This window comes from Myotis nattereri (assembly GCF_964212035.1).
Source record: "Myotis nattereri genome assembly, chromosome: 4".
NCBI lineage: Eukaryota > Metazoa > Chordata > Mammalia > Chiroptera > Vespertilionidae > Myotis > Myotis nattereri.
Window position 1 is genome coordinate 62,274,852 of NC_138079.1, and position 26,519 is coordinate 62,301,370.

Here is a 26,519-nt window from a genome sequence, read left to right on the forward strand (position 1 = left end):
AGAGGAACAGGCCAAAGTTAGGGCTTTTCTGTGTATCTGTTCCTTTTTGTTTGCCCCCTTTCTTCTGATTCATAAGGGTTCGCTCATTCATTTATGTGACCTCTCAGGGAGGATGTGCTAGTTGTCCTGGGTAATCACTGAACAGCGGGCGAGGGCAGAGATGTATTCTCCTCGCCAGAACACAGGCCTCCAGGACCCTGCCTAGCCTGCGGATTGGCCGCCTCTGAGTCAGGTGCCCACTCTCTGTCCAGTCAGCCAGGACCCATGGATGTCTGCTGCGACCCATGATGTGGTTTCCTTTCTTTTCCTTAGGAAGGACTGTGGATATGGCAAGCTCCATAACTGATGCGGATAGCCCCATCGTGACTGCGAGCTTTACTGAGTGAAGCCAGTCTCCTGTTTAAAATACCCATAGTGCTCAGCACAAGTTCTGGCCTGTAGTGGGTGCTCCAGAAATGATAGCTCAAGGAAGAAGCGAATCTTTATACTTTTCTTTCCTGGGGCTGGTTCTGGATGAAGTAAAGTCACTTGCAGTCTGCACGTGCCTTTATGTCAGTTACTTGCCAACAAGGAGGAATCGCCAAGGGTTCTGGATTCTAAACATGATATACTGCACGTTCCCTCTGTCCTTTCCAGTTGTGTTTTTTTGTCTTTGACCACAAGAATCGAGCCATTGTAGTAGAGTCAGCAAGTCAGTGATCTACCACAATGGAGCCCAGTGTATGTGGCTCATTGATTAACCAGTGGAGACTTATTTCTCATCCTTCCGGAGCTGGTAAGGCTGAGATTAAGGTGCGAGGCAGGTCCTGGTGAGGGAGTTCCTCCTGGCAGGCAGACAGCCTTCTTCTCGCGGTGTCCTCACACAGTGGAGAGCAGGGAGACGCAAGCTCTCTCCTGCTTCTCCTTCTAAGGACACTAATCCTGATGGGACTCCACCCTCATGACCCAATCCCCTCCCAGGCGTCCTGTCTCCAGATATCTTCCTAGGAGATTGGGGTTTCACGTGAGACCTGTGGAGGGACACACACATGCAGTCGAAACGAGGCTCAACCTCACTTTAAGGAGAGAAACTCGCCGCGATTTTAGCTGTTCTCTCGAGTACCCCGGAGTGACTCACCATAGGAAACTAGAGAATGAGCCTCCAGAGCACCCACAGGAAAAGCTGTGAAAACATATAAACTTGCATTCTGGTATCAAGGGGGCCTGGGCCTGTTCCCTCAGAGGGAAGGCTGCAGATCCCTCCTCAGAATGTAAGCTCCCCCGACTACCTGTGTGTCCCTCAGGGCTGTGGACAGACATCAGAAATGTTTGGGGCAGGGGGTACAGGTCACCCCGCTCGGGATGGCAGGCACGTAACATGACTGTGCTCCACGCCCTCATGTAGATTTCCCAAGGGGTTGTTTCCCAGTGACAATTGCATCTAGATTTTGTGACCACAGACCCGGCTTCTCATGAATCCACCTGGTAGTACTGAATTCCTGATACTCTTCTCACTTCTCAAATCAAGTTTAAAAATTGATTCCATGCCAGTTACAAGGGGCAGAGCTGTCACTTACCGGGGAGATTAACTGGCTTTGTTGAATGCTGACGGGGAGCAGAGAATGGGGAAGACCCACGCAGAATGCAGGGCCCTCTAATGCGTGGCAACCTCCAAATCTGAAGTGAGAGCAAATCGAGGGTTTGTAATGTGCACCAGTGTTTGGTCCAGACTGAACCAACCCACAGGAGGGACTCTAAGGAAGTCACACATGCACACGAGTTGTTATCATCTCCATGGAACCTCGTGCCCAGACTGGTCATCCCTCAGAGGCACAGACCGAGTCCTCAGGTGCTCAGAGCCCGCACTCTCCTGCTTTGCCAGAGGGACCAGTGAAGAAAGTTTGGGGCACACACATTGGTGGAACAATGGCTCTGCCTGGTTTCAGAACGTTGGGGGAATTGTGGGTAGAAAAGTCGGGTGAATTGAGAAAAAGACGAAGATCTAAAATGCCAAGTGATATTCCCTGCCCGTGTAGATGGTTTCCCGTTTACATTTGGGGCTCTGGAAATTTCTCTGCACTGCGGTCAGATCTGTGAAAGTGGCAGGGCCTGGCTGGCCATCCCCTAGCGCAGCGGTTCTCAACCTGTGGGTCGCGACCCCTTTGGCGGTCGAACGACCCTTTCACAGGGGTCGCCTAACACCATCCTGCATATCAGATATTTACATTACGATTCGTAACAGTAGCAACATTACAGTGATGAAGTAGCAACGAAAATAATTTTATGGTTGGGGGTCGCCACATGAGGAAATGTATTTAAAGGGCCAGCAGGTTGAGAACCACTGCCCTAGCAGGACTTCTCTGAACCACTACAGTTTTCCCCTTTGGCCTGAGATGTTATCAGTCTTGTGTTTAAATGAATCCAAAGTGACCCTCAGTAGCCTTGCCCTGCTCAGCAGAGACAATGCCAAGAACAAAAGTGCTGTGGATACGTTGTTAGAAAAAGTGAAAGAGTGTGTGTGGAGCTCAGGGAAACCACAGAAAGAAGGGACAACACAAATTATTGTCTCTTAAATTCTTCCCAATTTTTAGACAAGTTGGAATATGCATGTACATTAGGGATGTCCCGAGAAATTATAGGATTAAAGGGACTTTTGAAAAGTCCACTTTGATAATAAAACTTTTGACTCTCAGATAAGAAAATGTGGGAAGTTGCCTCGTGCCCCGCTCCCAGTTCCAGTGCGTTGGGAACCTCACAGGCAGGAGGGATAAACACTTCATCCTTTTTCCTTTGGCCGGAGCTCTGAGGAATGAAGAGTCCCAGGAACGGGGCCTCTGTCCAAATCCCGGATAACCTGACTCCGGCCTTTCCCTAGGCTACCTGAGCTAAGGCGCTTTCTTCTCTGTTTCTCTGGGGAAGAGTGATGACAATCCTCCTTTCGGTTTAATTCCTCCCGGAGTTGCTGGGAAGAGCCCTTCGTTTATGTGTTATTCTCCATGCCTGTGAGATCTCCAGATGAAATATCCCGATAAACCGCAAAGCCTATTACTGTCTTAAGTACCTGCATCTTTCAGGGGAAGGAACACACTGGCTCCCTGCAGGAGAAACAAATGGAGCCAGCCTTCTGGCGGGCACACTGTCTTTAGGAAAACATTTAAAAAGACACGGATCTTCGTGTTCTGTCTGCTGCGGGAAATGTGTCCAGATCTAGTAAAGCAACACACACATTTCAGAGGCATGAACGCGTTCCACAGTCTGTGCTACACAAATCTGTTTTTGTTTTTTCAGTGTGTGTGTGTGTGTGTGTGTGTGTGTGTGATTTTGTGTGTGTGTGTTTTGATCCAGAAAAATAAGCTCCGAACACAAAAAGGAGAGGATACTAGGGTGTTGATAAAACGCTTTTTCTAAGATGTGTGTAAGAAGAATCACGTTCTCTCTCATTTTAGTGTCTTGATTCATGGCTGTGAGGGAAAGCAAACGACGTGGGCTACCTGCGTTTCAAACGACATGTGCAGTTTGAGGGAAGCCCTCGCACTTCTGAACAAAGCAGCATGCAAAAGTATTGTCCTGTTTCCCACTGTAATCTCTCTTAGAGGTTTTTTCTCGGTCCCTTCCTGTGTGTTCTTGTCAAGATTGACAGGCATCCGCGTGTTACCAAGTGACATGAAGTTCTTGCTTGAATAATCGTGACTAACATCCAGGATTTTCAAAGCACGTTGTTGACTCGGAGAGCCACCCACTAGATTGAATTCTTCTGCGTCAACAGCATCCCTGAGGGAGTGCTTTCCCCGCAATGGCCAGGTCCTCCCGCGTCCCTACCGCAGCTCGGGTGGTAGCATCCCCGTCTCAGGGTGCTATTAGTTGTATTGCTAAAAAGGTTTCTTTTATGAATGTCACAGAAAACCCCACATTCAGGAATTAAACTGAGTCAAAAAGTAGACAGAAGAGGAACGGAAAGTTCTTTTTATTTGAAGTGAGCGGCACTATCTTGCCGGTCTTCCTTTAGGGTGGAGCCAACGAAGCGCCATTGCCAGGAGTAAGATGGCCGAGCCCACAGGACACTGAGAAGGGAGGCAGAGATGTTTTTAATGAAAGTTAATGAAATCATGTTTTACTCTCAGCATGTCCTGAGGTTCCCGGGAAAAGTGTGATAATCTCGAACGGAAATCGTCAAAGGGGCTCTACGCTGCGGTATGTTGACCAGGAGGCCTTTAGTCCTTTTCCTTCTGCCTGCTGTTAGGGGTGGCTCCAGAACGCCTATGCAAGAAGGGCTGAGAAGCTGCATTCGGTTTGGAAAGGGGAAGGGAGGCAGGGACTTGCCTGGAAGCAGAGAATTCGTACAAGTCCACTGTTTTCACTTAGATGCTGGGCGCTTTTGGTTCTCCGTTTGGTTTTTTAGAGTGCTTTGGCTAATCGCCTCTCTCCCAAGCCAATTCCTTAGGCAATGCAATTCCCTGCTTTTTTTTTTTTTTTTTTTTTTTTTTTAGCTGTGCATTCATTTATCATCTACATAAAAAAAGGACATGCAATTATTGCAAATTTACTGCTCACAGGGTCCATCAGCTGTTACAACTCTGCTTCGAGAAAACACACACATGTGTACTGAACCCCTGAACGACTGGACTGACATAGCAGGATATATCAACATAAAAACTGATGAAGAGTACTGGTCTGGTTAGTTATTTATATGATTTCAGAAGCAGTTGTTTTCCAGAGAGACTGTGCAAAATCATGCTTTTCACATCATTTTTTGCCAATGCTTTCCTGAAAGATACTTATGTTATCAGCAGAAGGTGAAACTAAGCTTTGCAGACCATCTCTAAGTCACTGCTTTGCAAACAATTCCTAAGAAACTGTTAGAATTTAGAATGGTTAGTAAGCAACTAATCAGAATTTTCTTGAAGTCTTTCTAATGACACCTGGATTATATACACGTGAGGCCCGGTACACAGATTCGTACACTGGTGGGGTCGGTCCCTCTGCCTGGCCTGCGGGGATCTGGCCAAATCCAGCTCTCCAACATCCCCCGAGGGGTCCTGGATTGCAAGAGGGTGGTTCTCGGGTGATGCACACCGGAATTGGGCTCCCTCCTCTCTGGTTCCGGGTGCGACACATGAGAACTGCAGCTGCCAAGTCACTGCAGCTCGGCAGCTCCTGTGTTGAGCATCTGCCCCCTGGTGGTCAGTGTGCATCATAGTTATTGGCTGGTCAGCCGATAGGCCGGTTGCTTAGGCTTTTTATATATAGTATTCCAATAATGAGGTAAAAGATTCCCATCATTATCCCTGGGATAAGAGATTCAGATATAGACCTGTGTTTTATTCACCAAAATTTCCCCTATGGTTCTTTTCATATAGCACCTTAGATCAGTGGTCGGCAAACTCATTAGTCAACAGAGCCAAATATCAACAGTACAACGATTGAAATTTCCTTTGAGAGCCAAATTTTTTAAACTTAAACTATATAGGTAGGTACATTGTTATTAACTTAATTAGGGTACTCTTAAGGCGTAGGAAGAGCCACACTCAAGGGGCCAAAGAGCCGCATGTGGCTCGCGAACCAGTTTGCCGACCACGACCTTAGATGACTCAAATATTCCAAACACTTTGTTACCAAGCAAATTAAGTGTGGTTCATGCACCACTGCTCATAGCCCCCCTTTCATCTGGCATGCCTTCCCATTAGAGTGTGCAACACTGTCTATTGGGAACTGGCCTTTTAAACAGTCACCTTCAAATGATCTTAGTCCCCAATTTTGCATTTTATTCCTTTTCTCTGTGCGTCAGGTAGCTTTCACCTGGGTAAGATCCTGGACATCTCACGACGTGGTGTACCTGCAGTCACAGCTTCAGGAACAGTACCTGATTATTCTTTAAAGCAAAATCTGAAATTGTCATATTTTCAGCAATTCCTCTACTTCCTTAGTGTACTATGGTGATTTCTATGGACCAATATCCTCATAATTTACTTTAGTGACACTCAGATGTTGTCTTGGGTTTTCTCATTTCTGCAGTTAGCTTTATAGCTACTCTGAACACTGACTCCATACTCTGCACCATTCGCTTACAGACTACAATGATTCTTAACTGTTTTCTATTTTGTGAGAAGCTCTTAACCTCATTTTATTTGTAAAGATGATTTCCTTTAACTCTTAATTTCCTAATCTTAGAATCCCCAACTTTTCCCCTCATTCACTTTATTTAAAAAAAATCTATCTCCCTTCTTTTTTATGCATAATGTAAATGCTTGAATTTTATATTCTTCTACTTTATAAATTGGTACTCTATTTTGCTCACACATGTCGGCCGTATGTTGTAAACTTTGAAATTACAAATTATAAACATAAACTTGATTCTGCACAGCACTGAGCACAATGGCATGATGCTTTTGATGATGGTGATGATGATAATGACAACGTCATGCTGTTCTGGTTTAAACTATCATGTAGGTGGTCCAGTACATTTCTTTTATATGAGCTATTCCTCATTCTCTAAAGCTGTCATTCTTCATTAGCAAAAAAAGTTATAGTAAGTTATAATTACTGTTTAGTGTCCTGTCAAATAATTATAATGAGAAGCCTTCAATGAGTTTAATGTTAACATGGTGTAATTAAAGCCAAGTCTTGAAATGCACTACGGGTCTATTATATCAGATATTTAAGGCTTTTTCCTTCTACAGACAAAATTTTCAAATTGTGCTTATAGCAATGTCGTCATCAGAGACAAAAACTCACATCACCCAGATGTGAAATGGGCATGAGAGGACCCAGCAAGGGCAATATTCAGAAAATTAAGCAAATCAGGTATACAACCCTTTCAGTTATTGACCAGGGTGTGACTTGCCCAAAGTCACAGAGTGGAAAGTTAATTCTTTCTTGATAGTAAGAATTGAGGCTTTGGGTTATACTGAAGGGATTATTACTATAATGGTCATTATTTCTTTCAGAAGTTTAAGATGTTTGCTGGGAAAACAAAGCTTATTATGTCATTTTCCTTAGGGGGTGAAAAAATTATAGGCAAAGTAAAAGAACATACGTTATAATTAGCCCTGGTACATTATAGGATGCAGGGCTTGTCATATTTTAAGGCTCAAGTACAGAGAAAGGCTGAAAGCTCACCGTTTTCTCATCAGAACACCTGGACTGGGCCTAGCTACAGGGCCATTTCTAACCCTGCATTCTTTGAACTTCGCAGGCCTTCTCTGGTGCGTGTCCTGTCTCTTTTCTGTCCACACAGATTTTGAAAAGTCAGCAGAGTAAAAGTAGCCCCTGAAATAAAGGCGCCATTCAAGGAACAAAGAAGCAGAAGGAGGGCTCCAATTAAAAGGATGAAAATCTTTCATTTTTATTTAGGTATACTAGTACGGACACGTGTATGTACAAACACAGATCATATGGGTTTTTTTTTTATGTGGGGTTTACTTTATCTTATTTTTTACATTTTCTTTTAGGTTTATATAATGTAAGCATTTCAAAACAGCACTCGATGGGTCAGTGCAAAGGAGCTGCAAAGCAAGCGGCACAAGCGCAGGACCACACGGGGCTGGACTTCACACCCAGGCGCACACACAATGAGCGGCTTCAATGGGGTGTCAAGAGGAAGCATGGAAAGCGGATTTTGACTCATGGGTAACCTCCAACATGCCAGCATCTATTAAACTGTACAGACAATGGGAGCAAGCCCATTGTAGGGAGATTTGTCTCACATCCGAGCGGCTCTGGGGCCAACGCATGGGAAAAGTTCAGTGATGCCAAACCAGAGACAGACCTGCCCATTCACGGTTCTGAGGGAAAATGGGACGTGGGAGAAAGGCTGGAGACGACAATATAAGCATCAGAAATAAAGGAGGGGGGGTTGTAGGCAAATGGGGTGCTGGTGGAGGTGGTTTTCAAAATAAACACCAGTGACCACAGCTCTGAGAGCAGTGAATGGAGAGGGGGCGTTAAAACGGTTCTTCTAATTTGGGGGAAATGATAAAAATGGCTGCTGCCGTTCCTCAGGCACCAGAGAAAAGCAAAGTTCCTGGAAACCCACAGGTACGATGTGACTCTTCCTTTCACAGTGACACAGGGAAACAGCCCCATTTAACCTCCCCGAAGGGACTCTGAAACCTTTCCTGTACGTGGGCTGCGTGATACTAGTAAGACTCTTCCCATGGGAAAATGAAATTGTGTGAAAGCCACCACAGACCAAACCAAACCAAATGCAGAGCTGTTCCTAAATTCCCTAAACCTTTCCACACCAACATGCTGGGGTGGAAATACATACATACACACACACACACACACACACACACACACACACACACACACACCTACACACACCACAGGGCTCCAACATCAGACCTTGAAAACATTGAGGCCAAAATAGTGATAAAAAAAAAGTCATGTTGTTCCAGGTCCCCAGACGGTGGAGTCTTAAGGACTGGGCGTGCGATGACCATAGGGGAGTCCTGCGTGGAGCGGCCTCTCTTCTCAGGCAAGTATGCATGGGGTGTTTCAGAGCCTCAAGGCCTGTTTTGCAGCCTGAAAGACTATTGTTCTCACTTACAAAAGACGTAAGAATCAAATTAATACTTTATTATCAAACACTATATACAACAGAGGTTGCTAATAATACAGAATTTAAAGAACGCAGTTTTTTTTTTTTTTAATGTTTTACTTTTCTTTCCTCTGCCACCCAAGAAAGTACAGTACAAAACAAGAGTCTAAACTAACACAAACTGTTACCTGGCCTATTAAAGGATACACGGTATCCACTAAACAGACAGATCCTTATTTCCCTGCTTCATGTTGCAAAGCCCTAGGCAACCGGGGGCAAAGGTCCCTAGGTCTGACGAATGGGCTGAGAGGCAGCGAAGGCTGCCCTTCAGACTTTTGAGTTGTTTTTTGAAATGAAAAGCTCCTACCAAGTTGCATCGACATCTTCCTAAGCCCCCAGAGGGTTGTCACGACACCACAAAAGGCCACCAGCACTTTTTGGACAAGATGAAAACTGCCTGATACCAATCATCTTCTTGAAAACTCCGCGGCAAGCATGACCTACAATTACATCACTTTATAGGTAGAGAAGCACACTGTCTACTGGTAGGGATAGTCTTGCTACTTTTTCTTTTTTTTAAACTTAATTCGCAGTGGCACAATGGTGAAGGGAAGGGGTCTAATTTCACTGTGAAAAATGAAAGAGAGTGGCAGAGAGGGCCATGAGTAATTATGTCATCATTTGTTAGAGACAAATGCTAGGAAAACCACAGAAGTCACCATTTCTAAAATGAAATTAGCACTGCTAATGTAGTTATGACTAACTGGCATCATTACAGGATCATTTGATTTCCTTGTGGTTATAGAACATGCAGTATTATTTTGGTTCTGACTATTGATCCATTTTAGAAGGTATCTCTTTCCCTCCTACCCATATCCCACTGGACCAACAAGCCTGTAACTATTCATAAAAAGAAGTATTATTGGACATTACTGAGAGGACTGAGCAGCTAAATAGTTGAAGGAAAAAAAGAATCCGATGCTGTGAACTTTTGTTGCAGCAAAACGGTGGCCGTCTCTGTGACAAGACTCTGCCATGCCACTCCCGAGAAGGCCCTGATGTCTGGGGGGACAGGCCCGATTGTATCTGCGAGGCTGGCGGCCCCACGCACTGGTTCCCAGGACACAGAGACCCAGCAGCAACACCCCCCAAACAGATCAGGTAAGCCCGGGTTACATTTCAACACGTGCACAGATCCCCGGGGGGAGCAGCGCCTTTACAGCTAGCTGCCTTCTCGCACATACTTCTCTAATTCAGAACTACTGATGCTTACCAAGTTCCCATTCACAAAAGCGGTCCATAAGAAGGCCCCCCCCCTTTTTTTTTAACACATACATTCTTTAAAATCACTTATTTTGCTGGAATTCTTGCAATTGTTCACATCTCACATGATCATCGCATATATTTTTTGTTTTATTTCAAAAGGCATGTTTTCTGTTGGTGTCGTGCAATAGCAGAAAAGGCAAGATTTCTTTTCCCTTGGTCTGCCGCTCTTTCCTGTCTAGGCTTCCGAGTTCAAAGTTCGTGATATCTCCACCAGTAGAAGCCCCCAAGGCGCGCATTTCCTGGTAACTAACTGGAAACATCCCTTGCTGGCCATGCTGAGATTCCTTAAGCAGACAGGGTCTTCCTGCATGTATTCGCCTTCTGCCCCACCCCCACAAGGAAACAAGATAGCCTCCACATTTCTAAATGTATCAAGGGATACCACTTTTTCTCACAAGTTTAAATAGGACAAGCATATACACTCTCAGCATAAAGTATATCTAAATAATGTATTTTCTATTCTAGTGGATTTTTAAAAAAATATTTTGTTAAAGTCTTTGGGACTCCATCTTGTTTATCTCCCACAGATAAACACATGTTCCCCCTACGCTTTCAGGCTGTGTCAGAAAGGGAAAGAATATAAAATCAACACTTGAATTTTTTTTATTCCACACTTTGGAATTTTTATTCCAAATTTCCCTTTAGCCCTCCCAAGTCGTGCTGACTGACTCTCCGGGTGCCAGGGGTTTGTGTCCGAGCCCCTGTCGTTACCGAGTGTGGAGCAAAACGTGGGTGCTAGGGTGGGAGACGGGGAAAGGCCACGGCGCACTGGTGCTCCAGCAAAGCCACATCACCTCTCCTCTGGCCACGGACCTGTGTTCCTTGGTACCTAGTGTGCCCCAGAGGAGGATTCAAAGCTATTCCATTATGCACTCATCAACCCTGGCTTGTCAGCCTCGGGGAAGGTCACTTTATTCATAAAAATGCCTCTTTGAATTTCTTTAAAAACAAAAATAGTTGTAGCACCATGGTGATCTGTAGTCAAAGGGAAAAATAATCTGGTGTATACCGCCCAGTCACCAAAAATATTAGAGGCACTCATACATACACACCCCCACCAAACCTAACTTTTCTCTGATGTCACTCGCACTCGCTCTGGGTAGCATTCGGGTACCCTACCCACTGCCTAGGAAAAAGGCTTCTTTTATGGAGCACACATTTTGCTGTCAAGACAGTCATCTAAAAAGAAAAAAAAAAAAGTGTCTCAACCTTTTAGAAGCCTGTTCATTTACACACCCTAGAGGAAATAGTGTAATATTATATCTGTCCTTAATACCTCCCCTCTGGACGTGACATGGTGACATGCTGCCCTGCACGATTCTCTTACAGTCCTGAATGAAAAGGCATAAATATTGGATGGGAGAGAAGAACCCTCCTGGGCCTCGCCATCCCTGGCTGCATCTGCCACTATTCTTCCTCGTCCACGTGCTGCTGACACAGGGCCCTAAGAAGGGGAGCTCCTACAGGAGAGTGCGCAGGCGCTGCTGACCACCGCTGTCACTACGACAATTTGGCATTTTCATCTGGAGTCCATTTAATTTGGAAGGGGTGAGAAAAGTCAAGGGCAAGGGCTGGGGCGGGGTGAGGGAGGCAGCAACTACTTGAGCCCCCCACAGGCCCCAAGTTGTTCCTTAGAATTCAGGCTGAAAGAAAGAAAACAAAAATCTGACATCTGCCAAAGCAACCAATCACAAGTCCCTTCTTAGGATGAGCAGTTAGGTGGATCTCTGGTGTTCCAAGACCCTGGTGTTTTCTGTGACAGGTGACGGGAGGAGACTGTGCTATAATGTCAAAAGCATCGCCAGGAGGAACAGTAGGATTGCCAAAAGGCGGCTGGGTATCCTGGGTGTCTGTGCCGCGTTCTCGCCACGGGATGGCTCGGCTGACTCATGTACGGTGTCATCTGTTCAAACAGAAAGCACACATTCCAATGAGATTTCACATCCTTAATAACTCTCTCGCAGCAGCCGGCGGCTCATAGACTGGCCACCCTCTGCAAGGTAAGGTAATGAACCTTGTGCCACCATTGACTTTCATGTCTGCATAATCACTCATTATTTACAGCAAAGAGAGGAGAAGCAGAGAACATTGGACTTTTTCAGCAATAGCGTTTCCTTAAAAATTGAGGGGCGGGTATGCACACACTGTATGTAACCTTTGGCACATGAGCTCCTCTGTTGGCCAGCAGTCAGACACACCTCGCCCAAACCTGAGATATCTGAGTGGACCTTTTAAACCCGATGTGCCACAGAGAAGCAAGGAACATGTCCGGGGTGGGGGCGGTTATGTTGGCATAGTAGTGGTTAACCAGACTGGGCTACCCGTTTTCCTCATTTTAAGCAGTTTCATAGGATTAGTGTTGAATGCCTGGTTGTTGGAAGTCTAGATGAATTTTCAAATATGAAAAATCAAATGCCAAAACAACAGCATTTAAAAATAAACCATACCTAATGCCCACTAAACCTGAAGACACCAGTGTCCACAGGTTTGCTTACAATTAGGCATCAATGATGATAATATTTCCATTACAAACCCGGTAGTGCTAGGATTCAATTACTTGAACTTAAACTATTTTGGCTTTTATCAGGCTGAAGCGTGGCACACAAAAATGATCGGCGTGGATGCAAATTCTCCGCTAAGTAAAATGGATTAAGTGAGGTAAGCTTCCTTTATTTAGCTAGAAAGTGTTCTCTGAGGCTGCCTCTGACTTTCCAGAGACTTCCTGATCTGCATGATTAACAGGCTTAACTCTGAAACAGGAACTTTGCAGCAATTAGTACCCAAAGATAGACTGGAGGCTTTGCACACCTCCTTCCTTCCACCTGGCCCAACTTATGCTTTTAGACTAAGTGTCCTTGGGACTCACAGTGGGGCTCTGTGGTAGGTTTTATTTTAGCACCAAGGGACCCTTCCTGTAGGAGGTCAGCCATGGTCGCCCTGGCTTCTCTCCCCGTCATTCAGGGAGAACGGTGACAAGGGAGACTGCTCTCAATTTTGTAGACCTGAGAGGATAATCCCTGAATGACCCACCTCAAACCCCTTCATGGATAAACTTGTTTACATTTTCATACCGCACAACATGTCACAATAAGGATGCTTTCCCTTCACTGGGTAGAGTCACACTCCTTTATTTGTCCGAAAGTGATCCCTTTTCAGCCCCTGCTTCAGACATGTCAGTGGGAGCATATCTGTTTGTCACATCCATTCCCACTATGAGCTAAGAATAAGAAGTCTGCTTTTTCAGCTGTGCGTCTTCTGCCCTGGAGGGCTCTTAGGTTAGCCTGTCCTCACATGGAAGCTGCTGCGCCCCTGAGGCCCTCAGCAAACCTGCAGAGAGTGGCCATTAGCTCAGAAGACTAGAAAAGGTTAGGAAGCAAGACTGGGAAGTTAAATGGACGCAGAGGAAAATATAAAGCCCCACAGCTTCTAGCCCAATACTTGTGGACTCTTCTCTCTCAGCTTTGCGGAGGTACTCCGTTTGTAGTTAACAGGAGGTAGATGTAAATGCTCTTAATAGCCCTGAAATTAAAATTCAAATCATTTAAGAGCACCAGTATGGTGTCAATCAGAACAAATCCCTGAGGATGGAGTGGTTATACACCTGAAGTTACATCAGCTATAGGGTTCTTCTCCACCTTATTTTTACTAAACTATTACCATACCCAGGGAACACTTAGGTCCTCCGTGTGAGCTTGAAGGGGACCGGCCCTGGCTGTCCCTCCAGGGTGCGCGAGGGCTGCCCATTGCTCCAGCCCACAGCACAAGACAGGGTGAATGCATCTGCAGGACGCTGAGAGAAAAGTGCTTGTTTTTCCTAAAGTGAAGCAAGAGGCTCAATGTGCTTTTCAGTCCTGTCGGCAGGTACCACCTTGCCCTCACGGGGAAAATCTGTGCCTTTAGGCATCATGGTTCTCCCTGCAACAGGCTGGTCCTGGCTCAGGAGTCTACAAAGCACGCTTCAGTGGAAACAGGGCCTCACTGTTGGGAGAGCCTATGGCGCCTGAGAAGCAGAATGAGAAACCTGCTGCTATTTGGGTAAATCATAACAATTTTAGAATTCCACGAGGGAATTCATAAGCACAATCTACCTCAATGGCAATCACACCTAAACATGAATTTCTAACACTCATAACAGTGACTGCAGCTTGGAAGAAGAAACTATTCCTCTTCAGCAGCCAAGTCAAGTCTTGCCTCCTGGCTATAGGATTCCACCACAGGAGGGCTTCCATGGTTACCCGGGAGGACACTAGCAATAATTTGGAGCATATTATGTGGCACATGTCTGCCCTGAGATCATCCTGTATCCCTGATGATAGGAAACTGGCAGGCAGAGTGTGCAAGCAGACATCAAACACAACACATTCCGAAGACAGGTGAATTAGTACACGTTGCCGAGAGCATGCAGTGGAGTCCTTCCAGGCCTGACGCACCCAAAGTCTGGGCCTACACTCAGCCCTTCAACACCGTGCTGCCCAGCTGCAAATCAGACTGAATTTTCTAAGGAACAAGGTGAAGTGCTCAAACTATTATTTATACAGCCCGGGATGGTAGGGCCAATTGTCTTCCTTTTTCTGTGAAGATGCTCACCAGAAAGCCCTAAGCACAGTCATGGCTAACTCAGGTGCTTTTCCTGAATGAATGCCTGTGCAGGCACAGTCCCCTCCCACTCTCTCCCTGACTACATGCTGCAAACTTCCATCAGCTACATGTGCATTGATTAGGGGGCAATCATGAATTTTTAAATGCTCAGTGGAAAAGAGCCTGTTTCCTAAAAGACAGTGAAATATGCTCACATCACAATATGTTGCCTTTCCCTATGGCCTCTTCAGTAGCAGAGAAACACACACTATCTGTTATATTTCTAAACAGCCTCTACTTTCTTGCTAGGCAATGGGATTTACCTGGAAAAAGATTATTGGAAAGATACGCCTACATTCGCTAACAGCATGCATCGGAAACTCATAACTCAGGGTAAGTTATGTTGATAACATGCCGAACTTTGCCAGTCATTCTATGCATGACATTAGCAAAGCCAGGAGAGGATCCTATTTATATTATCATTGGAATGGGAGGTGAGAGAAGCCTGGATCTGTCTCCAACTGGCTATGTGACATGTGACCTGGGCAAGTCTCCGTTATAAAAGGAAGAGTAACTATGGTCCTTCGAGGAGATCCCATCGAACTCACAGGTCCTTTGATGGCCTGAGTTCTCGAGCTTGTGAGGAGTCTGGTGCCTTGAAAAGCCACAAGAGATGCTTCCAGATTTCCAGGACACAATTAAAATGTCTCCCCTCAATCCTTGCAACTTTCTAAAGTGGCTAACTGATCCCTAGGGAGCCAGTAGGGCCTCTGAGAGCTTATTGTGCACACCTCTCATTTGTGCTCTGGGTAAGACGCCTGCCTTAGAAAAACAAGAATGCTTGGGGAAAAAACCTAACTCCGTCTGTCAGTTACAATGTGAAAGCTATTGTATGTCCCGAGGCACCACATTTACTCAGGCTAAGTTTCCCTCAGGCTCATTGACTGTGTGTCCCAGTAATAATGCTCAAAGGATAATTCCTAGGACAATCAGAAAGAAGTCCTACTGCAAATAGATGAAAGAGAGTATCTGTTTACAAAAGTGGGAGTGGGGAGCTCACATCTTTCTCTGTAGAGGAAATAATTTTATTTCCCTTAAGCTTTGAGGTCATTATAGAAGACGGGTAAGAAAACCAGAGGAAGGCGCGCATGCGGGGGCATTGAGGCACACTCCTCAGTGAACAATGGACTGGGGCTCCCACTCCTCACAGTCAGTCTAGATTTGCATTAAATAGCCAGATTGAATTTATAACCAAATGGACAGTTTACATGATCTCCATTATAAATGCTTCAATGAGTGTTTTTGTGGGTGTTTCTTTTTCTGCAGTGACGGGAAAGTTTGGGTGTGTAGAAGTTAGTAATAGAAAAAAAATCTATTTAGACTTACTCTGTCTTATTAATCAAGGACAACATTTCGCTCGATAGACAAATACATTTGTGGGAGCAGTAGGTGTGTGAATTTGTGGTATTAGGAAGCAACATGACTATACTTCTCCAAATCCATGACTATTAATAATAGCACAAATAAAGTTCTTTAGATCACTTCAGTGATGCATGTGAATTTGCAGAGAAAACTAAATTATGTTGAATTAGTTACTACTGTATCTGCAGATTTGGACATAATGTAAAAGAAAATTTGATAAGCATATACAATAGAAATGCTTTTGTCTTACATGAAAACAGATCCATTAATATTCAGGGTGACTCACCAGCATGCTCAGAGGATATGGTAAAAAGTAGTGAAGTTTTAGCATTCTGATGGGGCTCTACATTAGGATACTGTGTTATATCAAACCCATGTCCAAAAAAGAAAAGTCATTTTATCTACCATGCACTACACAGAGATACTGGAGGAATGAAGTAGAATATAAGTAATATTAGCATTGCTAGCAATGAGCAAAAAGCAGAGCAACTCTAACATGCAAACATGCAGAGAGGAAGAAAGGAAAAAAAGTACTGAAGCACCAGAGAGATGCATTGGTTAAAAGAGATTCTCTAAGCATACTAACCTGCTGGTTCTAATGAATTTTCTACTTTGTCGTTAACATCGAAAACACGATCATGAACACCTATAGTTTTCATACAGCTATCTATAACAAAAATAGAGATAACAGCCAAATATGTTAGTGCAGACACCCTTAAACTCCCATTTCTTTCTTTCTCTCTAATTTTTTTCCTTTTATTTATGTAGATTGTTTTACAATCAATGGCATGTATCAAAATGCCAATATTGTTCCCATTTGCTGTGCACATACAACAGTCTAAGAAACAACAAGTTAGCAACTGCTGTGTACTTAAAAATAAAAGCATCATGAAGAATGATGAGAAAAAATCTGATGAAAACTAAAACATGAATGTTGATATACAAAACAGATACCACACAGGATTTAACAGTAAAAAAAGTGTTACCGCTGTGCACCAGACCACACAATCAAGCATGCGCAGTGAAGCCACCCTCTGAAGCTCATTCGAGGGAACTTACTTGTTGGTCTCACAAAGACTCTGAGCTTTAGACAGGACCTTCTTCCATTATCTGGGATTGCAGAGGCTGTGGACAGGACAAGGAGAGAGAGGGGAGAAGACAACAGATGATTACTCTTCATTTCCAAATGCAAGCGGTCTGCCATCAATTCTTTCCTGAATAAACGGAGCACACTCTAATTCTTCCCAGAAGTTAAAACAAAAATACTTTTCAGATTGGCACAGAGTCTTACAGAAAGAGCTACTTTTCTACCCCTGTGTTCTCTTTTCAATAAGAGGAAGAATCACGCAAGAATGTTGGTAATCTACAGAAAATGCTTTGGATTTTTATTTCAAAGGCTCTTCCATTTAACTTGATCTGTTATCAATTTTCTCTGAAATAAGAAGATAATGTTTGAGCCCTCCCGCTTTCACAGAGCTCCGCCTCCTCCGCTGCAGGGCGCAGGGGCCCAGGAGAGCCCATGGTGAAAGCGCTGGCAAAAACCCACCACAGATAGTTACGAGGGCAACTTAACCACGACCTGCCTCTGCTGCGGAAAGCAAAGCTTTGTCTGTCCTGAGAGCCTGTCTGTCAATGCCTTGCAGGTAATTCAATTAGAGGGTCTGCTCAGAGCTTGGCTCCGAGTTCTATATGACTAAGCAGAGCCCAGCCACTTCCATCACGCCATTATAAGTACAATATGCTATTGAGACAGTGCTATGCAATGGCACGTTTATTTTAAAAAATGTGCCACAGAGAAGGATGGAATTAATAAAGTGGGCTTACCGAAACATGACAACATGTTTCAAGTTATAAATCATTTGAGGAAGAAACTTTCTTCTCCTCTTCAGGACAATAAGACCGTAACCTCTCCCTGCGTTTGAAAGATTATCTCCCTTCAGCATGCACAGCGTAATGTCAAAGGGATCTCCAAGGGCGGGAGGACCCTGAACCATCACATGTGTTTACTATGCATTCTAGAAATGACAAAAATTACAGAAATGAGTGCTGCATACTTTCCTCCCTATGCGCTTGCTTCAAGTGGTTTCTTTGTTCAGAGCAGATGACATCAATCAAAACACACATGGCTAACAATCCGTCTGGCGATGCCCTCAGTGACAAAGAGGCGGCTCCTTGATTTTTACCCTTTGCTATTCTTCCTCAGGGGGGAGCCCAGAAAATGAAAATGCTTATTTTTCAAGGTGAGAGGATTTAAGATGCACATTTCAAACTAATTTAACACAATCTCCTCTAATTCCAGATCCCCGTCCTAGAGGAGAATTTACAAATTCACTACCTAACAGACATCAAGCTGCAAAGAATCCGAGCATCGCTCTTGGATACCTGCAGAAAACTCGTAATTCTAAGACAAAAGTATAAAATAAGATGTTTTCGGCCCTTCCCATCTCCCAAATTCATTCACTCTGACAAGCAGTTAAGAAGTGTTAACAGCTGGCTTTGCTGTAGGCTTTCATTAAATCGAAGTCAGAAAAACTCCCTCTACTGACATTTACAGTAACTAGTGTGTTATTTAGGGCACAATATTTGCACTCCGCGGTTTGATCCAGGAAATGGTGTCCTTCCTGTGGACCCCAACTGCAAATGTGCCTCACAAATACAGCCCACGTAGGTGACGCCAGTTCATTAGGAAAACCGTGGGTTCCTGAGATTGTTGATGTCTTTTTGTGAGAGGTGGTGTGAAAAAGCGGCACAGGGACGTTAAGCTGCTGCTGTATGGATTTGTTTTAGTGGGGGAACGTCTTGGAATTAATTAGTAGAGGTCTTTCAGATTCAGATGTAGGAGAAATCCTATAAACCCAGGACAAAAAAAAAAAAAAAATCACTGCAATAATTAAACAGCAACCAATGATAAGCTGTCCAGGAAAAAAACTGAAGAGCAATCTCCCACCAGCTCTCAAAGAGGGACAATTAGTCTTAGCTACTGGATGAGTTACATTGGTCTGTAAAATGTACTTCTATTTAATACAAAATAAAACCTCTCTTTCCCATCAAAGTTCTCCATTAGTTCCTCATCGCCTCTCTGAAACCAGAAAGGCTGTAACGATAATGTGACTGACACCCTATGGCACTATTAGCCTCTAATCCTTAGAAAAAAATTCTGAACGAAGAGTATAAACACATACTGTGAATACACAATGCAGAGTACATGAAGTCAATTGACTCTACAATCTCTGACCTGAGCTCATAAAGCAAACTCTTAACCCTTAGAGCCAACCTCAGCGGGTGAGCCTTGCTTAGCCAGTTTGACTCGGGTTCCTCACTTACTATGCTGAAAACCAAAAAGCATCAAAACCTTTCTCCCTATATCGGCAAAACTCATTTTTTAATGCAAAGCTTAAAAGAGTGAAGTGTGGCTTTCTTCCATGGTAATTTCCAGGTTCCTTAATCCTAGCCCTTGGCTGACTAATGTAACATGCCTTTATATCATTTATAAATAATTAATTACTAGTAGCATATTAGTAGTACTTGAAGCTATTGTATCATTTATATAGATTATTAATTATTAGTTATATTATTGTAGCATTTGAAGCTATAAGATAATATCAAAGTACTTTACTAGTCACTAGTAAAAAGCCAAAGATTGAGCATTAAAAACACAAAATAGAGGAATTGAAAATGTAATATTCATACAGTAAATTACAAAGAAAATCCTCTCGAGATCAATTATGAGGAAAAAAATTGAAGATGGATGTGAGGGAGTAAACTTAAAATGTGCCTGTTTTTGTCAGGGGGTAGGTTTTAAATCCCTATGATTCTGGAGATATCACTTTATTATTATTTTTTTTAATCCTCACCTGAGGATATTTTTCCACTGATTTTTACAGAGAGGGAAAGAGAGAGAGAAATATCGACATAAGAGAGACACATTGTCTCCTGTATGAAGCCTGCAACTGAGGGACGTGCTCTTGACTGGAATCAAACCTGAGACCCTTCGGTCCACAGGCCAGCTCTCTGTCCACTGAGCCAAACCGACTAGGGCTAGAAACATCACCTTATAATGACCAACATTATGTTAATTTAAGTTCTCCTGCTGCTTTCCTTAGAAATTTAATAGTGGATAATTACCAATATTATTACTGCAGCTTCATCCATCCAAACGATTTTAAAATCCCTACTATGTGCCAGTTTCCCTATCAGGTGCTGTGGAAGCGAAGGTATAGAAGACAAAACTCCCTATCCTTGCCCAGTGCTTATTCCAGCTGGGGCCATAAATATGAGCCACAGCTTAGGCACCAGGAGGGATCCCTGTAGTAACTGAGGCTTGCATGTACTGCCAGGGCTTTGGGCAGGGAGTTAGCTTTGTCTGGGAGTGTGAGGGAGTCCCAGACATGTGTGTCAGAGGGAAATTTATCAAGGCTTCACAGATCCCCTGAAAGCTAACCAATGGCTACTGGTAGACCGAAAACAACTTGTCCTAACTTCCCAAATGGGAGGTTTAGCAACCAAGATGAGGTATTAACAGGTGAAGAAAACCGAGACCTGAACTCCTTCTATAAAGATACATGGATTTTTCTAGTGGAATTGGTAAAATTAAAATGAGCAATTCAACTCATGTCTTAAACATTTGTCACATAATCCAAAACCCTATCATTTCCTCAGTTTACTGCCAAAAATGTACACTTGGAGTCAGGAAGCTGAGAATAGGGGAATGGGGACCATTAAACAAGCACAACCTCCCACTCCATGATCTTAATAGCAACTTTATAATAATCTAACTATAGGGCCCCTTCCCCCTAATGATCTGCGAAGTACCCAGGAGAACCTTACAACACACAGTGAAATAGTACCTGGGGCCTCTGGTTCTCTATGTTTACAGCATCATGCTAATAAGACACGAGGGCTGCTTATCTTCACTCTCTCCCGTCACCTCAGGGGCTCCACGTTCAGCCTTTCCTGCAAACCTGTTTCCTGGGCCTCCTGGGGCTCAGGTGAGCACTGCTCAGCACGTATCAGCCAATTGGATACATAAAAGGATCATATTCAATGCCCTCATCAGTACTTCCAAAAGCTGTGTTCCGCACTGCAAATATATGTGATATTCACGTCACAATTCACTAGTCCTCTGAGTCTGATGCCGTGACAGAATACTGGCATCGAGCCTGTGGTCAGCAGCTTCTGGCCTGGCTCTGTGATCCCCACCTCCTTTGATGCCACGGTCATGTATTCACCTCCCCTGAGGGTGGGCTGGATCCAGTTTCTTGCCTTTTTAATGAGCAGAACACAGAAAAAAGTAATGGGATGTCACTTCTGTGATTATGTTGCAAAGAACTGTGATTCTCTCTCTTGCTGTCCCTCGTACTCATGAAGCAAAGTGACATAATGTGAGATTCTTTTTTTTTTTAAATATATTTTATTGATTTTTTACAGAGAGGAAGGGAGAGAGAGAGAGTTAGAAACATCGATGAGAGAGAAACATCGATCAGCTGCCTCCTGCACATCTCCTACTGGGGATATGCCCGCAACCCAGGTACATGCCCTTGACTGGAATCGAACCTGGGACCTTTCAGTCCGCAGGCTGATGCTCTATCCACTGAGCCAAACCGGTTTTGGCATAATGTGAGATTCTTGATGGAGAGGCCCACATGGCAAAAAAAAAAAAAAAAAAAAAAAAAAAAAAGGATGCTTTAGTGCAACAACCCACAAGGAACTGAGTCCAATCATGGCCAATCTCGTGAGTGAGCTAGAATGAGGATCCTTAGCTAAGTGGTGAACTGACTCGCCAGTGAGAAACTCAGACCCAGAGGACCCACAGGAGCTAAATCGCTCCTGGATTTCTCACCCACAGAAAACTGTGAAAAAAGTAAATGTTGGCTTAGCCACAAATTGTGGAGTAATATGTTTCTCAACAGCTAACTGATTCCATGCAATCAGAGGCTTCCCACGGCTGACTTGCGACCTAAGGACACTGGTGTGTGCTCTGCTCCAGGCCCGTCTGGCCCCTGCTCAGAGAGCAGGTCCCTCCTCGTGTTGCTGCCTTGTCTAAACAACTTCTCAAGCTCCTGGTACAAGTTCACTTAAAATAGGCCTGCAAGAGTGGTAATTATAAACTGCTGTTGAAGAAACACTACAAGATCTATTTGTTTTTCCTCCAGCATTTAAAAACTGTTTTTCATTTTCCATCCCATGCCACTTACTGGTAGTTTGTTTTAGCTAATGTAGCCAACCTGTGTTGTTCCTTGCAATTAACATGATGTCTCACGTTAAATCCAAATTGCTGGGTAAACCTACATGATCTTTGATACAAAATGTAAACTTAAAGCATAAGAAAGAATGCTTTCCCTAAAACACGAGAAATAGAATGTAAAGGTGGGCTTAAAAATACCTGAAATAAAGTTAAAAGTTCTCTTCATATAAAAAAATTCCTACCCGTTATCTTTTAAACAGGCTATCAAATTAATACAAACAGATGAGATTTCAAGCAACTCAAAAATAATCAAGGTAACAACCTTCTCCAACACCCACCGGGAGTTTAGCAGGAGAGGGCTGAGACTTTCATATTATACATTCTTACATGTTCAGGCCCAATACTGTACTCATTAGTCAACTTTAACCTCTCTGCCTAACTGTCTTCATCCTCCAGTCTTCATTCCAAATTCCAAAAGTCCAAGCCCTTCTCCTTTTCTGTGTCCCTTGTCATCCTGGGTACTTTGAGAAGTTTTATTTTTAAGAACAATCAGCTGTTCTCTTCTTCTTCGTCTTTTTTTTTTTTTTTTTAAGAAATGTGTGTGTGGAAACATTAAAAATGCAGTTTCCCATTATGTTTGCCACAGGCAATATTTCTCAATTTGTGCAAGTCAAAGGAAAAGATCGGCTATTAGTTGTTAGCAGAGCCCAGTTTTTCCTCTGTAGTTTTTCATGTGGTCTAACATACAACACAGATATGGGTGATGGCAGAATTAAGCACTCATATTCCTTTCACAGTAAATGCTGAAAAAGTTAAGCCAATGCAAATACATGGTATACTGAAAATGTCTTCTAGAATATAATCCTATATAATAAAAGGCTAATATGCAAATCAACCTAATGGCGAAATGACCCGTCACTATGTTGCTCACTGACCACCAGGGAGCAGACTCAACACAGGAGCTGCCCCCAGGTGTTCAGTGCGCTCCCACAGGGGGAGTGCCCCTCAGCCAGAAGCTGGGTCCACAGCTGGCAAGTGTGGTGGTGGGAGCCTGTGGGCCTAAGCCATCAGTCTGACATCCCCCAAGGACTCCCAGACTGAGAGAGGGAGCAGACCCCCGCCCCCCCCACAGAGCACAAATTTCATGCACCAGGCCTCTAGTGAATCAATAAAATTCATTTTGTGCCCCTGACCAGTTTGGCTCAGTGGATAGAGTGTTGGTCTGCGGACTGAAGGGTCCCAGGTTCGATTCTGGTCAAGAGCATGTACCTTGGTTGCAGGCACATCCCCAGTGGGGAGTGTGCAGGAAGCAGCTGATCGATGTTTCTAACTCTCTATCCCTCTCCCTTCCTCTTGGTAAAAAAATCAATAAAATATATTTTTAAAAAAATCCATTTTGTGTATGTGGGTAGAGAGTGGGGAATAGGACAGAGATTAACTGAAGCCAAATGGACGGCTTGGAAAATGGTTACCACACCCGCAGAAAAAGTCTTAAAACAAAAGTTAGGCAAGAATACCCCAGCACCAACTTGCCACTGGCCATCTGCCCCTTGTAAAAGAGCACAAGCACAATGCCTAATTTCACATGAAGACCATAACTGCCAGTCATGATGGAATATATGTCTCCATTCTACCTTTTGAGATTGTAGAAGTCACATGTTTTGCTAATGTGCTCCTGGCCCCAGGTTTACCAAACTTGCACCCGATGGGCATCCATGGGAGCTGGCTCCATCTGCCCACACATTTCACCGCCTGCAGCCCACAGTGTCTCAAGACTTCAATCCCTGGCAGGTTAAGGTCAAAGTCCCAGATGTAAAGTTTGAAAATGAGGTTACTAAGTGAAGGTGGAAGCCTTGGTGAAATGTAAAATATTATGCACATATTAGACACTATGATATGGCTCTAGGGATGTTTCTTTTTTTAAAACTAGAAAAGGAAGAGAGTGGTGTGTTTCCAGCAATACAATAGGGGTAAAACGACGCACACTGCAAGCTAAAACTTGGTTACAACACGAGGGAACTGAAACAGGGACCAATAATTAGAGGAAAGTTCAGGGCAAGGGAAGTAAAATGAGTTCCAGCTGTGCAGCCTCATACAAAAGAGAAAACAGGAGGTGCCACCAGGCACCCACTGCTCCCCTCCCCCACCTCTCTGCTCCCCTCGGGCACAGTTCTCACTGTAAATGCTAACTTGAATATTATTTAAATTCCTGCAGCTGAGCCTCCGTAGATCAATTACTTTTTTTCTTAGCAATCTCAAATAAAAGGCTGAGGACAAGTTTCTTTCCACTGATTTGTAGGAATAAACAAATAGGGCATTATCATGCTTTTATACACATTTGTTTGAAGTGTGAGCAAACTTGTCCTTGTTTTTTAAAGCTCGGAGACAACAAACTTGTTTCTACTGCCTCCTGAATCAGCGTGTGATTTGTCCCATGTACTTTGATATCTAGTAAGGCATGAGCAAAAACATAACCTGGATTTCAAAGAAAGCTTTACAATTCCCTCTATAGTTAAGGAAAGGTTAAAGTCAGCTTAAATCTCAGATTCTGAACCTAGACTTGATCTCATTCTTCTATGATATGACTGGAAACATCCAGTCCACACAGGCAGAGAAAGCAAGGTGACATGTACATGTCATTTTAATTGTTAGTCAAACCCCCAACATGAGGAGCTTCAGTTAAGCCCCTTATTGGATATTTTACTATTTAAAAAAGAAATCACTGAACAACTTTGAACAGTTAGGAAAAAATTAGTTTCATATAATAGACTAGTGCTGTAATCGGTTTCTGAGACCTTGGCTGGCCTAAGGCCACACTATTAAAATGACAGTCCTGGGCCATGAAGGTCAGATGGTTCTTTTCTCTTGTTTGTGGTCATTTTGGTGAATTTCACCTGCTGCACCAGATAGGTATAATCTGACAAAAGAAGACAGGTAAGCAGACTGACTGGTTTACAAAAACTCTTCACCTAGAATCCACAATAAAAATAACAACAAAAACAAAAACTCAGACAAAAGGCGAATTCCTAGAATCCCAGCGAGGAGCTTCTTTCTCCACAGACTCCTGTGCCACCCGTGTGACATGCTATTGGGTGACTACTGCCTGGGAAGCACAGAAAGCCACGAATCCTATTACTCACGTTACAGTATTAACAGAAACAATGCTGTCATCATATCGCACTAACGTAGCATGGCAGGAAATTCCTAATAAGTCATCAAGGTAATACAATTCAAAGAAGCGCCTAGAAAAAAGTTAATCTTTCTTTGAATCTTTCATAATCACTTTCATCCTTCTCTTCCTTGGTGAGGTGCCTTGGAAGGGACACAGTTTAGTGGTTTTAGTGCATGCATGATGATGCTTTGAACTTCCACCTATTCTCATGTATTTTGTGCCTTTCCATCAGTTGCTTAACCCACCTAGGCCCCACTTTCCCTATAAGCCTTCCCCTTTGGAAAAAAATTAAGCCTGACCTACTTTAGAGGGCACTAGACTGTTACACTGCACTTGGAAACTCGGTGCTGGAAACCCGTAGATCCAGATGATCATGTCACGACTCCACAGATGGATGTCGTCAGCTCTGTCAGTGTGCTCCCTCCACATGCAGTGTCCCTCAGCAAGCGGTCCCTAGTCTGACTGCGGATCTGTAGGAGGGAGAGGGGATTCGGTCATGGATAATTTGGATAAAATGGTATGGGATGAGTCATCAGGAAAATCAATGGGACAAGTGGGACAAATGTGACCCTTCATTTCTAGCCTAAATTAGAAAAACTAGATTCTCCCATAGATCTTATTTGGGGGGGGGGGGGAGCATAAGGTGGTGGTGAAGGGGTTTAGTCTGTGAGGATGTGAACTGAAGCAGGGCTGAGAGAATATAGAGAATTAGAAAGGGCAATGAAAGATCCCGTCCTTTTGAAAATCATGCCAAGGTTCTGAGAGTTCTTTTTTTGCATTCATTTGAAGAATGTGAGCTTGCTATTCCATTAGAGCAGCAGTTCTCAACCTGTGGGTCGCGACCCCTTTAGCGGTCGAACGACCCTTTCACAGGGGTTGCCTAAGACCATCCTGCATATCAGATATTTACATTACGATTCATAACAGAAGCAACATTACAGTTATGAAGTAGCAACGAAAATAATTTTTATGGTTGGGTCACAACATGAGGAACTGTATTTAAAGAGCCAGAAGGTTGAGAACCACTGCATTAGTGGGATGCTGACCAAGGATGAGGACGTAGATGTTGCAGCTGCACAGACAGGCCCCAGCGGTGGCACTCAGTAAAACCAGCCCAGAGGTAACGCCAACCCTGACCGTGCCCATCCCTGTCTAAGGATATGGTTCCTATTCCTATCTTCAATATACTTTTGCATCATATTTGCATCTATTTACACAAATCAATTATTTCGGTGGTTGTTCTTCTTGGCCAGTAGCCCACATTCTCCCCATCTGCCATTTCTGGTAGTAAGGTAAGGACCCAGGCAGGAGTGGCCACT

General features: G+C 43.8%; 1 protein-coding gene across 3 annotated transcripts in view; it reads right to left on the reverse strand.

Moving 5' to 3' along the window:
* Positions 1 to 3,921: 3,921 nt before the first annotated feature.
* The window catches only part of EFNA5 (ephrin A5), a 285,918-nt gene continuing 263,320 nt past the window's right edge, over positions 3,922 to 26,519 (reverse strand). The window contains exons 3-5 of one of the 3 annotated variants that reach the window (XM_081090049.1): positions 16,904 to 16,969; positions 16,431 to 16,511; positions 3,922 to 4,040 (exon numbers count right to left, since the gene is read on the reverse strand). In XM_081090049.1, the coding sequence (XP_080946175.1) occupies positions 3,982 to 4,040; positions 16,431 to 16,511; positions 16,904 to 16,969 (206 nt within the window). In that variant the 3' untranslated portion in view covers positions 3,922 to 3,981. Of the gene's footprint in view, positions 4,041 to 8,646; positions 11,748 to 16,430; positions 16,512 to 16,903; positions 16,970 to 26,519 lie in introns of those variants that run through there. The other 2 variants (XM_081090048.1, XM_081090050.1) reach the window with 2 other exon arrangements.